Below are 16,762 nucleotides of genomic sequence, written 5' to 3'. Positions count from 1 at the left end.
TTTTTAATATATTACATTAGGCAATGTAAAAGGAAAGAAACATTAGGCTGATAACGGATTTTTTTTCTACCTCAATAAATTCCAGAAGACATTGAAATAATGCCTACCAAGTTTTGAGAGAAAAAAAAAGATTGTTATGATAAAAAGTAATACGTGGCCAATCTATTTAAGGGGGATAAGAGCAAAAAAAGGCCATTCTCAGATAGGTAGACCAGTCACATACTCTCTCTCTCTCTCAAAATATTACTCACAAAGTAAGAAAAGAAGAGAATAAATCAAAATAAAGAACTCAAAAGTGGAGTCGGCTGGTATAAAGATGGTGAGAAGAAGTAAACCTATATGATTTAAGAGTTGATTCTTCAATTAATATTATGAAACATAACGCATTTGTCTAATATAATTCTTGAAAGAGAATGTATGAGCTATCAAGTATTTTATTAATTTAGTTATAAAATACTAGATTATTCTAACAAAACTGGAAATCCAAGTTGACAAGAAAGAGGGTATGTGAAATTCTTCCCCATCTACCAAAAGAATTAATAACTTGTGAAACTTTCTTGAAATAGATATAAGAATGTGAATGAAAATGTATTTTCTAAAGATGCAAAGATAACCAGTAGTAGAATAGACATTTGCTGTATAACTTTCTATGGGAAAACGATTTTTAAAAGTCTAACAATACTGCGAAATAAGTTTTTAAAGAACTAAGATGCATTAAAACAGAAATAATTTTTATGTGATGCTTTCCTCCTTAATTTCTAAATAAACTACAAATATATTTTATTTCATTTTTATCCTAAGATTTAGAAACACCCATTTTAAATTTAAACACACGTGTCACTGAACAAAGTTGGATTTTTTGACTCATTGCAAAGAGGGAGGATGCCCTTGGGAACCATGAAGCATCTCAGTAAGAGGGTTTAGAACAGGCATACTCTAGCACTGGGGCATGTGTCAGGTGAGGGAAGGTTGTAAGTGACTTTGCTCTGGATTGGATGCTGTCAGAAAGTGGAGAATATTTTATGATTGGAAATCTTAATGATTCTTATCTAGAAGGTTAGAAGACAGAGAGGAAGCAAGCTAAAGCTGTGACTCGTAAGGTAGCAGCCCCTCATAGTGGCCAGAATAGGGGTTGTAAGTCGTTTTTGTGGTTTGGACCTTGTTTGTGTTCTTATCTATATTCAGATGTGACTATGGAGTGGTCTTATGCTTGCCTTGATCTAGTATCATCCCAGAGTGGTCTGGTCTGAGGTTGCTGCTCAGTGGAATTATGTTCAACAGGAGAGCACCATGGCCTATCTGGGAGCGCCAGGCCGGCTCTCAAGGCTGCTTTTCTCTTTCTCATCTTTTATATAAACACTTTGATATATGAACACACACACACATAAGCATACACAATCAAAAGTTTTATATATTTTATTTTATTAGGGACATTTATTCTTGTTTAAAGAACTACGATATGTATATAATGAATGTGGATATACACATATTTAAATCATAAGAAAGTAATTCACTTTTATTGTAGAAATAAACGAAAAGGAATAAAAAAGCAAAACGGAAAATCAGCGGTACTCTAATTGTTCTCAACCGAATTCAGCATACCTGAACAATTAGGACCAGAAACAAATTGTCTACTTTCACTAATTATTCAATTAGTTAATTGACTTGATTTTCAGCATTGAATAAACAAATCTTTCTGTGTTGTTTGACCACAGTTGTTAGTTTTGGGACTTGCAGCCCAAATTCTCCTTACCCACAGCACGCCTGAAGAGCTCATTCATTGCTATACCTAAAGATGAGAACTGAGACTATTCTAGCTCCTTGAGTGTGAAAGAAAGATGGATGGAGAAAGACCAGAAAGAGGGGGAAACTGAATGCTTCCTTTAATACGTACGTAGTACGTATTATGTAGTAGTATAGTAGTATAAAATATGTAGGCATTCAAATGTTTGTAGAAGACACAAGGGTAGGATTGCTGTTCAGCACTACCTTTTTTTTTTTTTTTTTTTTGCTTTTAAAGACAAGTTCTAAAAATGATAATAAAATGTCTCTCATGCTCCCTCCTCACTCCTTAGTTGAGCCAAAAGAGCTGTCTTTACCTAAGTCCAGCCCACCTTGCTTTTCTGCCCTCTTTGGCCGGTGCTGCCAGATTCCTCTTGGGCTCCATCCTGCTCTCTTCTGGTACTTGGTTGCTTACTCTTCCTGAGCATGAAATAAGCTCTGTCTCTGGGTCTTCCTTTTTCTTCTCTCAGCCCGGGATGCCCTTGGCTCCCTATCAGCCCCATCCTTGACCCCCTGACCGTTTCTACAAAACATACCCCTGCATGACTGGTTTAAGAAACCATCTCTGACCCCTCATCTCCAGCTATGACAAAGTTGTTCCCTTTCCTAGCACTGACTAGCACACATTGTGAGCCCTCCAAGTCAGGGACTATGTCTAATTATCTTTGTAATCCTAGAACTTAGGACAGACCAGGAATAAAATAGACCAGAGTAGATAGATGTTGACTTTTGGATGAAAATGGAAGGATAACCGCTGTATAACCATAGGATATACTCCATGCAGTTTTTCCTGAATTGGTAATGGGTTTATATTGACTCACTCCACTGTATTGTTGGACTGGTGCCCAGATATCCTGAGTCTCAGCACAAACTCCTTTCCCTGCATCACCATCCTCTTCTTCAGGTATTCTGCAAGCAGCTGCCAACCAGCAATCAGCACAAGCCATACACGCTTACTCAGCAGTATAAAATCAGCACAAAGACACACACAAGGGTTATAGGGCACTGCCTTCTTGTAATACCTATAACACAGATGCAGTTACAGGATATGCACAGAAACAAAAGTATAAGAATAGTAAGAAAGGGCCTCTCTTGACAGGTCACCTAGGCCTCATGAGAGACGAGGAACAAATATTCACTCCACATCACAGTGACAAACGTCCACGCCCACAGGGTTAATCTCACACCAAGTATCGGCAAAAGTTCTCTCCTAAACCTCTTGTCAGCCATGCTGGCAGACAATTTTTGCACATCTTTCAGACATTTCTGTTTCCAGGTTTCTAGAAGTCCAGTTTCCCTCCCTGTCTTCAGACGCTGGCCTGAAGTCCAGCTGTCATCCAGATGTTAGTGGGTGCCTCTGCCCTCTGGCAAAGTGTTTCTTGAGTCCTTCTCAATAAATGGTATGTATTGTTAGTATCTGGAAATGAGGTGTGCCCGGCTAATGAGACTAAGTTTTATCCACTAGCAGGAAAGAGCACAAGCAGGGGAGAAAGCCAATCATATCTGATTATTAGAAAATCACCCCAGGATAGTGGTAGTGTGGAGGGTGGGCTGTAGCAAGGGAGGCTACAGGCATGACAATAATGAAGGAGGCTGCAGAGGCAAGGGACACAAATGATGAGTTTGGGCAGCAGTAAATGGGAAGGAAAGAAAGAAGATCAACCTCAGAGGTATTTGGGAAGAGCATTCAGCAGGGCATGGTGACCGATTCGTGCGGGATAGGGTAGGGTGGTGAGAGAGATCAGGAGATACCTCCCAGATTTCTGAAGTAAGAGGAGCAAACAGGATGGCAAAATGATGAGATCAGCTTTGGTCATGCTGAGGGATCTCCCAGCGGACAGGTCAATTGGTCTGTGGGTCTGGAATTCAGTAGAAATACTTAGCGGAGCTATAAGGACCGGGAGTTCATATGCAGTAGAAACCTAAGTCATGGCGGGTGTATGTAACAGAGAGCAAACCAGCAAGGTGAGAGAATCTCAGGGAACACCAGCACGTAAGGGATGCTGAGAGAAAGAATATCATCACAGCAGAGAGGAAATAGACGTGGGAGACCGAGGAGCGAGTGCTCCCTCCTTGACCCCGAATTCAAGGAGGGAGTGCAAAAGGCAGCAGCGAGACCAGGTGAGATAGAGACATGGAAATGAGACTTGCACGAATTAAGGAGTAAATAAGAAGTAGAGATAAATATAATCTACTCTTTGAGAAACTGGGCTTTGAAGGAATTAAAAAATACCTGGCAATAGTCAAAAGGGAAGTGAAGACAGTGAGGGGGGTCATTGGCGTTAAATATGAAGAGGACACAGGTATATTTATATACTGAAAAGAAATGGCTGCTGAAGGAGAAGATGTTCATCTTCCAGAATTTTTCTCAGATCTCATCTCATTTCACCTACTCTACCCCCCTCACCCCCGCTCCATTTTCAGTGGCTCTTCATCCCTCAACCCCCAGGTCCACCGCAGAGGCCTCACCTTTGCTGACCCACCTGAGGCCTGACTCTCCCCCTGACACAATCTGAGCAGTCCACCCCTAACCTTATGCCCCACAATTTCAGTAAGAGGTGCTGCTGGTGCTGCTTCATCAAGCTGGGAGAAGTTAGAGACCTCTGGAAACCTCATGATACCTGGCCTGCTGACACTCCTCTTCCCAGAAGCCACCATATGTCTGCAGTTGAACAACACCCTGTGAGGCACACGCTCTACACAGGCCCAGCTGAGTATCCTCTGTAGCTGGCAGAGGTGAACACAACCCCTCATGCCCACTGGTTCACAAACACACCAGCCTGATGCTCTTCCTGTACCTCTACTGCACCCAGTCGACGAAAGGTAGATTCTTCTAGATTGCCTAGCTCTCGGTCCCTAGAGGAATCCAGACAAGTCACCAGAAGCTCCCTGCCAAAAGCCAGAGAAGAGTAAAGCCAGCCTGCACATAAGCGGACAGGCGGGACACAGTGTCCAAAGCAGTCTGTCTCTGGAAACACATCCAGACAAACACACCACCAGACAAACGTACCATCTTCAGTTTTCAGGTCCCACTTAGGGCAGAAACTCTACAGATGAGCTATAGAAAGGTGTGAATGTCAGAGAACAATTAGGGGTGTGAATGGGACAGTTTTTTTTCCTATTCCAGATAATAATAAGCACAGGGTCATCTGATGTCAGTCCATGGATCAAATTGCCCAAGTCACAGCTATGCCTGAGGGAATAGGCACAGCAAATACGTTCCCCCTCATGGGGACTGGGCAAGGGGGAGGGGCTGGGAGACAGGTGCTGTCTCCACTGTTCATGCTTCCCCTTGGTCATCACGCCCCCTGAATGGAGACACACAGCCCGACTGTCACCTGGAGGATCCCAGATCTGCCTCATCTGCCCTTTCCCTCAGCATCCCCAGGATCTAGGACAGCTATAGAATCTTCTACAGGGTATTTTCATCTAGGAGGGCAATGTCACACTTGATACTGCATCATGTGTAAGTAGTGGTGCCACAGCTCACACATTTCTGCAGAGCACAGGAATATATTCTCCAGGCCCCAAACCAAGACACACACACACACACACACACAGCCATCCTCTTGTGGTGAATTTCTACAGCTCTTCCTTCCCAGGAAATAAATTTAGGCAACACTGGGACTCATAGATTCTAATCAACTGACAGAGCACAGAGGTTACATATTTATTTGTGTATCTGTACCCCACCCCACCTGTCCTTGCCCCCAGAAGGCTTCAGGCTGCGCCTTTAAACCTGTACCCACCTCTTATTTTATGAGACAAAATACATTGAAGTGGGAATTTCAAGTTCTAGACCAGTGCTATTCAATAGAAATTTCTGTGAATATGTTCTATATCTGCACAGTACAGTACGGTTACCAGTAGCCACTACTAGATATATGGCTTGATATATGATACTTGATATATGGCTGGTACCACTGAGGAACTGAATTTTTCATTTTATTTTAATTAATTTAAATTTAGCCACACATGGCTAATGGCTAACATATTGGACAGTGCAGCTCTAAATAATTCCAGACAAACAGATTCTAACACCAGAGTAAAAAATGAAGCTTTTCAGAATCGTGGGAGCTGGCTCTCAAGGAGAGGGACGGGTCAAGATGCACTGAGTATTGATTGAAGATGCTTTGGGGGTGGCCACTGCCTGCCCCAAAGGGAACCATGGTAGGATGCTCAAAAGCAGCTGAAGATAAGCTTGAGAATCAGGCAGGGACAAGACGGGACCTAATGGGGTCCTAATGGGGTCCTAATGGGGTATGGGATACGGAAATGAAGCGAAAGGGGGTGTAGAGATGGAGGTGGAGGAGGTGGAGGGAAGAGATACCTCCCTGTGAGATAACTACTAACACCAAACCTGGAGAGTTCTAAATCCACCTTAGACCCTTCTCCCCGTGCCCCATCACGGGGAAGGATCATTAAATTTTAATGGAAGGATCATTAAATATCTCCTAGAGCAACTCACATTCTGCAGAGTAATAAACTGAGGTCCAAAGAGGTAACTGGGCTGTCCAGCGTTATATATTGAATCTGTAGCAGAATCAGGACCAGAACCGCATCCCCACTCTCACCCCCACGCACCCTCCTCCCACCCTCAACCAGCTCCACTAAAGGAAGGTCGAGCTTCGGAAGGAGAACTGCAGGTAGACAATGAGCAGGCAGAGTGAGGCCCAGAAGAGGGCCCAGCGAAGGGAGAAGAAGCTGTAGCCCGATGCCTCCTGGGCCCGTGGCTTGGAGGCACCGGAGAAGGTCGCGTCCTCCTCCAGCAGCTTCTCGCTGGGCTTCCAGTGCAAGATGCCCTCCTGGCAGGCCTCGCAGAACTCGCTGCGGTGAGGCCCGCCATCCGGGCGGCTGGCCACGTGGATGCGGTACTGGCCGCCGCGCTCGCCGTAGCACTGCTCGCGCAGGCTGGTGATGAGGTTGTCCACCAGGCTCTCGATGTTCTCCTCCAGCATGCTCCACTCGTCCAGCCGCGCCGCGCCGCACTCGTAGCACAGCTGCTTGAAGACGCGCATGCGCACCGAGCCCGCCCGCTGGGCGCGGTCCAGGTACATGTGGAAGAGGATGACCACATGGGGCGACTGCCAGGTGTGCCAGCACCAGGTGCAGTGGAACCTGCGGGGAAGGGAGGCAGGGATGGAGAAGGTGGGCCTCCCTCCCAGCCACAGCCGGCCTGGAGGAGCCTGGAAAGGAGGAGCCCTGTGTGCCCATACGTGGAAGTTGAGGCGGAGTGTTTACCGCCCCCTGGGTACATTAGTGCCTGAGCCGGCATCTCCGCCTCCTCCTGGTGAGCTCCCCTCGGCCTGCAGCAGCATCCTCAAGAGCCAGATGCTGGAGCCACCTGGCTTCCAGCAGTGCTCTTCAGCCTGCCTCCTGCAGGCCCTCCTGTGGCCTTGGTCCCCCCAAGCCTAATGCACTCAGGACATGGGTCTGGATGCTGCACGGGGTCACTCCCCCCAATCTGGGCCTTATTTCTCATCTGTGAAATGCAGGATAATTGTGTCCAATAAGCATCCTTCTATCAGACCTCAGTCTGATAAGGGGGATGACCACACATCTCACTCATGCATCCTGTCTGTTCTGGGGCAAAGAGATGCCTCTAGCGGTCCCAAGCACAGATCACCAAGAATCCACCGTATGGAATGGTGGATGGGTGGCGCACCAGCAGGGGGAGGACTACAGACTTTGGTCCCTGCACCTTGACAAAGAACACTCTCCTGTCCCTTGACAAATCATCCCTAGATCCCACTCCAGGCCCACAGAAGAGACTGGAAAGGTGTATCCTGGTCTGCATCCCCGTCCACACACATACACACATGTACATTTATGCACACACAGGCCACTTTGTCTAACCTGGGCCCCTTCGAGTTCCAGCGTCAGGAAACACGGAGGGAAGTGGCCTGGGATGCCTATGGCCTAGACTCCATCTCAGCCCCCACCCAGAGCTGGCACCCCTTCAATGGCAGAGAACTCATTACGTCCAGTGGCAGTTCCTTCCATCCCTGAGATAAAGCTCTTCCAGACCCCTGTTACCAAGGCTTTACAAGCAGTCCAGGGTCCACTGCGTTGAGTCTGCCCTCACTGCTGACCCTCTATGGGATCCCTGTTGATGGCCCTGAAGGACCTCTGATGAGGAACTCAGTTCAGTCCAACAGACACCACCCAGCACCTACTGTATGCCAAGCACCACGCAGCGCAGCGGGGTGGAGATGAGGCCAAGCCTGGCCCTGAGCCCTGGGGCCCACAGACAACATAAGCGCAGCACAGTACCCAGTGCAGCCCAAGGCAGGATTGGCAGGCCAGAGCATCCTGATTGGTCCTGAGCCAGAAGGAGAGTGTCCCCCTCCATCCTGCCTCCCTGTGCTAGGCCAGAGCTGCAGGGCACCAGGGTTACAATGCTTACAGGTAGGGTGAGCCTCTGCACAGAATATGCACAAGGCTGATGCCTCTCCAGCCCTGCCTGAGGCCAGCTGGGAGCCACAGATCACCAGCCAGGAATAGGACCAGCTGATCCCTGAGGCAAGAGGGGCCATGAGCCTATGGAGCTCAGCCCCAAACCCCTGGACCCCTGCACCTGAGTTTCCAGCCCTTTGCACCCCTCCCACCAGCCAGCCCGGAGCGTCACGTCTTCAGTCCCCTCCTTCTGCACCTTTTTAAATCAAGCCAATCCAGAGGTGTTTCCCCTCCCTCAAGCCACACCTCAGATCTTAAATCTCAAAGCATCAGACCTAGTAGGAGGGGACCTTAGGATCATCTAGTCAAACTTTTATTTCACTGAGAGAAAGAGAGCCCTCTGCACACACAGCTAGTCAGAGACAGAGCTGAGACCCAGCCTGTAACAGGTGCCCAAAAGATGTCTCTTGAATGGATTTGAATTGAAATGAATCAACCAACCTCTGCCTCTCTGAGTTTTGTCCCAAAGGCAAGTTCACTCTAATATTTGCAGCTCTTGGGGCAGGAGTACAAGTGTAAGCTCCTCACCCACGGCCTGCCCCCTTCTGTTCCCACCCCCAGCACCACAAGGAGCTTAGCATGCAAGCATGTGTGAACAGCCCAGTCTGTGTGTCCTCACCCCCAGGATGCAGCCCCCTGTCGCCCTCCCCAGGGGCCTAGGGCTACTGTCTGTCCTTGATTCAATGGCCCCAAGGAAGAGGCCCATACAGATCCTGGAGATGAGCTTGAGGCAGCTTGGGCAGGGAATTCTGAGGCCTCAACCCCAAGCCATGCTCTAGAAGAGGGAGAGGCATGTGGGCTTCAGATGGACGTCCTGACCTCAAGACTCCTTGCTTTATGAGAGACTTGCAGCTCCTATAATGTATGTGATGCTGGGCCCTAAGGACCTACCGAACTCCTGCCCAAAGCTTTTTGTCACAGATCCATATGTAAAAGAACTGGAAGGGACTTGATTGATCACCTAAGGCCAACTCTCTGGTTTTGCAAGTGTGAAAACTGAGACCACGCAGGGAAAAGGACTTGCCCAGGTTCACAGTTAGTTAGCTGCAGAGCCAGTTTCTAGAACATGGCAGGTGGACAATAAATGTTTTTTGTGTTCAAATCTAATTGCACTGAGTTGACTGAACGGACCTAGGACCAGAGCTAAGGCTTTCCCCAGTGGACCTCATGGCCTCCTCCGCTCAGTTCCTACCAATCTTGAACAAATTATGAAAGTATGAAAACATGTAAAATGTCAGAGATTGCAGAGGCATTGAAGAATTACAGCTCTTTATTTACCATGGAAAACCCAGACCCAAAGACAGAATACAATTTGCCAGGAGCATCCAGGAGTCAGTGGTACAGCTGGGATTAGAACCAAGGCCGGTTCGACTCACCTGACAGCTCCTTCTCTGCCCCCTAGCCTGAGTTGACCCCAGGATGGGGCTCCACGTATCTCTGCCTCCCCTTGGAAGGTGCCCCCAGGGCTGTGCCGCAGGGCTCTCCACAGCCCGCCACATCCTTCCTCTTACCTGCCCGAGGCATACCGCTCCAGGTACTGCTTCCAGCCGGGGGCCAGCTCACTGGGCTTGAGGTTGGGGTCTATGATGAGCTCCCAGCTGTCGGCCGGCTTGGCCACCTCCATCTTCTCATAGAAGACTTTCTTCCACTCGCAAGTGGTCAGGCTGGTACACATGGTCCTGCTGGCAGGGCTGGAAGTTTGAGCTCAACCTGAGTGAGAACACAGAAGATGGCCAGGTAGGTGGAGAGCAGTGTAGTCCGTGAGGTCTGAAAATCCTCCTTGACAGGACCAGAAGGAAACAGGACTGAGCAACTCCCTTTGTCACCCTGGAACCTGTTACCATGGCAGCCGGAGCCGGGGCTGGGGAGGAGGGAAGTCCCAAAGGAGCGTTCCAGGGCCCCGAGCTAGGCTGGGGAAGCAGGGCTGGGCAGTGACATAAGCGCAGCAAGCAGGGCACGCTGACCCAGGCCTCCAGGAGTCTCCAGGAGGCAAGGACAATTTGCTTCACCCCTACTGTTCTTCCAGGCATTCTCCACTTCATGTGCTGTGGTGATTGTGACACCCTAGGGGACCAAGGAGAAACAAGGGTTGGGGAAATGCAGAGCCTACAGTTCCCATGCCCCCCGATGTGCTGGGACCATCATTTACTGTGTGCCAAGCACTAGCTGCTTGACCTGTGTGCTGGCCAAGGCGGGGATTATTCTCTCCTTCATCCAGATCAGGAAGCTGAGGTTTACACACCTCTAAGTGGTTCATCCATGATTCAGATTCAGGCCTTCCAAACCTAAACTCATATGTTCATTTACTGCAGTACTATCGCGCTCCTGACACATAAGGATTGAGAGAGAAGTAACATGCGGTTCCCTTGCTTGGGGAGCTCGCAGACCAGTTGGCGAGATAGAATATAACTTCATGTGCTGTGAGAAGCACAGTAATAACGATGTAGATTCATAAGGTCCTAGAACCATTAGAGCTCCTATTTGGTTCCTGGTCCCAGGCAGCTGCTGGGGAAGCAAGCTGGTGCTGTGCTGACGGCTGCTGCCTCCTCCATTGCTGCTGAAAGAGGCAGGCGATAGGGTGCCCACAGCTCCCTGATGCCCAGTTTAAATCCTTTAGGGACTGGAAGGGAACTTGGCTCCAAATTTGCATAATCCAGCTGAAGGCACAGTCCCGGCGAGAGGCAGCCTCTGCAGGGAAAAGACCAGGTGATTTGGCAGCTGCTCCTAGCTCTGCCCCGGGGTCTGTGCCATGCTCGGATCCAATCATTTCCCACAGTGGAGCTCAGTCTTCTCACCCACACAGGGGAGGCCATGCTAGGTAACATCTAAGGGCTCTCCTGGCTGTAATCATCTTATGGTTCTTCAACCTGGAAATCGGATCACAGAGTGAAGAGCATGCAGCATTAAAACGGGCTGCTGGGTAGCAGAAGGAAAGCTTTCAGTGTTGAGCTCCAGACTTGGTACTTGCCTCCGAGTGGTGTTCGCCTAGGGAGGGGCCAGGAGAAACACCATTGGAGCCTTTCTTGGAAGGGGGAAGTGTCCTCCACTAGCTGTGTGCAGAAGACCTCAGAAAGGACAAAACTCTGTCTTAGAGCCCTTGACTGAGAGCACTAGAAAAGCCATTTATTTATTTATTTATTTATTTATTTATTTATTTATTTATTTATTTATTTTTAGCACTCAGACACAGCTTTGCTTTATTTATTTATTTTTTCCCACACACGCACACTGTATTTTATTTTTACAAGAGATAAATAAACTGACACCAAGCATTGTAAATGGAGGCCATTTATTTTTAAAAATCTGATTTCCTCATTGAACTCCTCATCTCTTACCTGAAACCTCTTGACACTGAATTAAGACAGCTCAGGCCCACAAATGGGAAATTAGTTGGCCAAGGAAATTACTGGCCTCAGGACCGGGCTGCTCACTCCTTGCTCACTCCCTCTCAACAGTCAGCTACCAGCCAGGAGAGATGGGGGTTCCCTTGAGTTCCCTGGAACTGAACTAACTGAGGAGCTTATGGCCCAGTCCGGAGTGAATCTCTGGGAGACATTGTGTCATTGTTCCCAGAACAAATGACAATGAAGAAAAAACAAAAAGATAGAGGGTGGAATTGTCAGGGTTTACCTGCTTGCTTTTTCTCAAATGATGCAACCCCCTTAGGCCTAGAATCAGACTTAATTTGAATGGGCGTCGTCTCAGCAGAGACCAATATGTCATCTTTCTGTACCACCGCCCTGTTTTCTCTCAAGAAGAAACGCTTGCTATACAGTCAGTGAGCACAATTACAACCTCACTTTTCTACACATGGGTTGCTCCAGGAATCCCAGTGTAAGAGCTCACTAATGTAGAAATGCGTGTAGCTGTGGCCACATCACACACTGGCAGTTTCACTACGCATTGCTGCCATATTTTTTAATCTAGATAATATTTCAAAAAATAAAGGAATTTGTATTCCTTTATAAAATTAAATACTATGTGCCTGTATTCTGCAAACAAAATTGGCAAAGGGGTGGGGGATGAAAGAACCATTCCCCCTCTCCAATTTGGAAAGTGGGTTAATAAATACTTTTGTAAAATATTCATTATTTATATGTTACTTCTTAGAATAATAAGGAATGTCAATGGGGAACCTAAAAATAAAAGTAATGAAGAGTGAGGGAGGTGGACAGATATCCCTGGGGGCTTTGGAAAACTCTATGTACCCTTACCCCAGAGATTTCAATACATAGTCTTGAGGGGGATATACCCCCTCCACCCATTCTGGTTCTGGGAAGACCCCCTGCCATTGACAGCCATTGTTACTGGTGGGAATATGTTGTCCCACAGGCATCTTGGTGCCAAAAAAGAAAAAAAAAAATGAAGGTTGGGTAAAACTGAGATAGTGGTTCAGGATATTTCTTTACTTAGAAACAAATCCAGGGGAAATGCAAGCTGAGTCCTATCTTCTCCTCTTTCTCCACAATTCAAGGAACCAAGGAAGGTGCTACAGGGCAAAGCAAAGGTCCCAGGGGGAATCTTTTCAGTAGCGGTTAGGATGGCCTCTCCATCCCCAAGACGCAGGGCTCAGAGGCAGCATGGTCCAAGCTCCACTCTGGGCGAGAGGTGACCTCTGAGTGTCAGGGCATTCACATGGTCAGACCAGCCCACAGCTCTCAAACAGTGTGTGTAGTGAAACACCCTCTGGGGAAGATTTCACGCCGCTCTGTTATCAGTTGGCAGCAGACAGGACAACAGCAGGCAGGCAAGATTCTATTCCTGCTGGTTTTCAAAAGTCCAAATTCTATGGGCCATGCTTCCTAGGCAGCCCAAAGTCTGTATTAAGGGTGGCCATACCTACTGTCACTTTTTTTCAGGGCCTTTTTATGTTAGGCAGAGATTCGGTGAAGAATTGTCACACTATCTATGGGAAGAACATAAATAAAAAGAGGGAGGTGGAAGCAGGGGGCGCTCTACACAAGGAAAAAAAAAAAAGAGAATGGGGTTTGAATAAGTGAGTTAGTGGTTCAGGAAGGAAGACTATAGAATTCTCTGCTGAAAAGAGACAGTCAGACTCAGAAGATCTGGAGATACTTTCAGCAGGTGCAGCCAGTGCTGACTTCTGTCCAATAAGTAGAGGGCCTCCGTCAGAGTCCCCTAACTATACTGAGAACCTGTCAGTTTCTGTTGAGCTGAGGCTCAACACACACAAAGAACCATGACTCCTCTCTGGGACAGTCATGGCAGAGCAAAAAGGAAGCTTGGGAAAGCTTATGCTGGCTCTTAAAGCTCCCATTCTGAAATGACATTTTTCACTTCTCCTCACATTCCATTGGCCAGATCAAGTCATGTAGCCAAGGCTGCAATTGGGCAGGGAAATATATTTTGCCAATGGAGGGAGGGGGGCACCTTAGGGAGTGGTACCGAGCACTTTGGACAACAATAAAATCCATCACAGCATCCACCTGAATGATGGGCACCCTCCTGGAACAATGGAGCTAAACAGATTTTATGGTGCAGTGTAGTCAGAAATCCTGAATTCTACTCTCTAACTTCTCTTAGACCTTCTCTGTGACCTCAGTGAAAGGGAGACCTGTAGAGGATGGAGACCACATGTCCTGAGTTCTCCAGAAGGATCTGCATTTCAAGGCCACTGCGATGTTTCCCTAGGAGAATACGTACTTAGCAGACCATGGGGAACTGCGGTCAGTATAAGTTGTTGAACCGTACTCCAGACCCTTGAGAATCCAGCCCCAAAGTCCTAGAAAAATGGCTTTACTAAATTCCCTTGCATAGTTGGACAGAAAGACATATTTGTAAAAATGGTAATTAACAAAATAAAAGCATGCACTTAAACACCACGGATTCTAACCACCACCAAGACTGTTCCAGAGGCGATCATACCTGAGGTTGGCGGCGAGGATGCTACTCTGTCTAGTTCCAGTTCTTGGAGGACAGGATTATAAAGACCAACCTTTCTGCTGACCACAACTAAAAAATGCTGCTTAAAATATTGTTTATAAAAGCATTAATTATATAACAAGATCCTTTTGCACCATTAGGGCAAAATCTACATGAAGGCAGGAACCCAGAAAGACGAGCAGAGCGCTAAAACTGCTTTTACTCTGAAGGCACTTGTCAAATCAGATGAAATAGAGCTGCTGTATTTATCCCTTCAGAGGATCCAGGACAACAGGAGACACAGTCTAAGGTCCACCTAAGGCAGGGAGCATAATAAGAGACCCTCTGCCCAGAGGGCTGGAACCAGGAAGGGCAACACCTCCAGTGTAGCAATGAATGGGAAGCATCAGCCCCAGCCACTCCCAGAAGACTGCAAGGATAATTGCCTTGACCATGAGGAGGAAAACGTATTGTTTAGCTTCAGAATTGGATAAACACTTATAATGATATGGGGATAATTACTAAATGAATAGGAACAGAATATATCTAAACTTTCATACTAATAGAGAGAAAATAATATAATTATTAGAAAACATATAATCCAAAAGAAAACAAGAAAGAAGAGAGAGATAATCAAAATACAGTGAGACATGAATTCCTTGGCGGTCCCAGTGGTTAGGACTCCGCGCTTCCACTACAGGGGACACAGGTTCAATCCCTCGTCGGGGAACTAACATCCTGCATGCCGCACAGCGTGGCCAAAAAAAACAGTAGAAGAAGAAAAAGAAGAAGGATCTTTAAACAAAATACAGTGAGGCATAGATAACAAAAAATCAGACAATGGCAAATAGATTAGCAAATACATTAAGTATAAATAAACTGAATGTCCGGTTATAAGACAAAGATTGTCTGACTGAATTAAAAAACAAAATCAAATGACAATCCCAACAGAATATTATTAGACACCCACCTGACAGGCAAAAATGAAAATGCGTGATCAAGCTAAGGGCTGGTGATGTTAACAAGTAACAAGAACTGCAATGTGCGGTTGGTGGAAATTTATATAACCCTTTTGGGGAATTTGTCACTGCCTTGCAAGGCTGAATATTCAAGAACCCTATGATCTAGCCATTATAATCCTGGGTGCATATCCTAGAGAAACTCTTTCACATTTTCAGTAGATTACACCTATGATAATGTTCATACATCATGTTTGGAAGGATCCAAATCACATTCCAATGCATTTCATTCCACTTCTCTCTACCCTATTCCATTCCTCTACATTCAATTCTATTCCTTCCCAGTCCATTTTATTCTTTTCCATTTCCCTTTACAAATGTCCATCAACCAAAGGATGGACACACACACACTGGAACACTACAGAGTAATAAAAATTAGTTACTTCTACTCACATCAACATGATAAAATTTCATCTTACTTGTTTTTCTCCACTTCTATCATGTTGATGTGAGTAGAAGTAATTAATCTGTGATTTAATGAATTGATATATTAAATGTATATATGTTAAAATATTTAAATATATGAATAAATGTATATATAGTTATTAAAGTAACTATAAGTTTTCTCCGTGGGAAGGGAGAGGGGTGCTTGTGTTAGGGGATTATTACATACTGTGAATGAAAGAGTTTTCAGGGGGCTGGCAAAGTCTTTCTGACCTAGGTGTTTGTTATGTAAGTTTTCAGTGTATAATTATTCTTTAAATTTTATGCATTATGTCTTACGTACTCTCCTGTATATAGGATATATTTCACAATTTACAGCAAAGTGGATACCACCCCCTGTCTGGGAGAGATCCCCTTTCCCATTGCTCAGAGGGCCCCAAAGTACCAGCATCTAGCAATGGCCCTTCTGAATATTTTCATTAAGATGGTCATAGATTTTAAAACTGAAAGAGGACTAGAAAAACCATCATCCCCCTACTCTGAGAAAAGCTTGGGCAGATGAGCAAAGGAAATTCAAATAAGGAAATAATGAGACAGTGCCTGGCAAATAGTAAGCTCTTAGTAAATATTCCAGATTCTTCTTCCACAGCACCTGCCATACTATCATTGCATTTCCTCCACAAGTCCGATTATTCTTTGTTTTCTCCAATGACTAACAAAACCTTACATAGTAGGTGCTCAGTAAAATTTGTTTAATGAATGAATAGTGGTGAGACTTTACTGTGTATAACCTTTACAATTTAGATTGAATGTAAATTTTAATAACACAGGAACCATAAAAATATGTCCCTACAGATCCCATAGCATATGGATTTGCATATTATAGAAGTACAATAGGTGTTGTGAATTCCATTCACTTCACAGCAACAAAGATTCTTTTAACATCCATGACGTGCTAGGATGGAAATGAAGTGCCGTGGGGGACACATAATTACGTGATCTGCCCACATGGGCAGGAAACAGCCCTCAAATGGTGGTATTGAAGGGGCGCTCTAACACCTGTAGCTTCTTGGAATTAGGTTTACGATGCACAGGTCTGGAAGATTATTCTTCCAGGCACTGTAAGCTTAACACAGTGCCAGTTATCAGAAAGGGGGAAAGCCCTGAATCTACCGCAAACTACCCTCAAAGAGGATATCTAATTTTTAAATAGAATTTTTATTTCACTCAGACATATC

General features: G+C 46.0%; 1 protein-coding gene across 1 annotated transcript; it reads right to left on the bottom strand.

Annotated features, from left to right (window-relative positions):
* Positions 1–6,392: 6,392 nt before the first annotated feature.
* Positions 6,393–9,913, bottom strand: RTP2 (receptor transporter protein 2). Its single transcript, XM_061193287.1, has 2 exons — positions 9,750–9,913; positions 6,393–6,900 (listed from the first exon to the last, which is right to left on the bottom strand). Exons 1-2 carry the CDS (start codon positions 9,911–9,913, stop codon positions 6,393–6,395), a joined length of 672 nt encoding a protein of 223 aa, XP_061049270.1.
* Positions 9,914–16,762: the final 6,849 nt, after the last annotated feature.

Source organism: Eubalaena glacialis, chromosome 6, assembly GCF_028564815.1.
Source record: "Eubalaena glacialis isolate mEubGla1 chromosome 6, mEubGla1.1.hap2.+ XY, whole genome shotgun sequence".
Classification (NCBI taxonomy): Eukaryota; Metazoa; Chordata; class Mammalia; order Artiodactyla; family Balaenidae; genus Eubalaena; species Eubalaena glacialis.
Note: the sequence above shows the minus strand (reverse complement) of the source record. Positions and strands in the feature narration are given on the sequence as shown.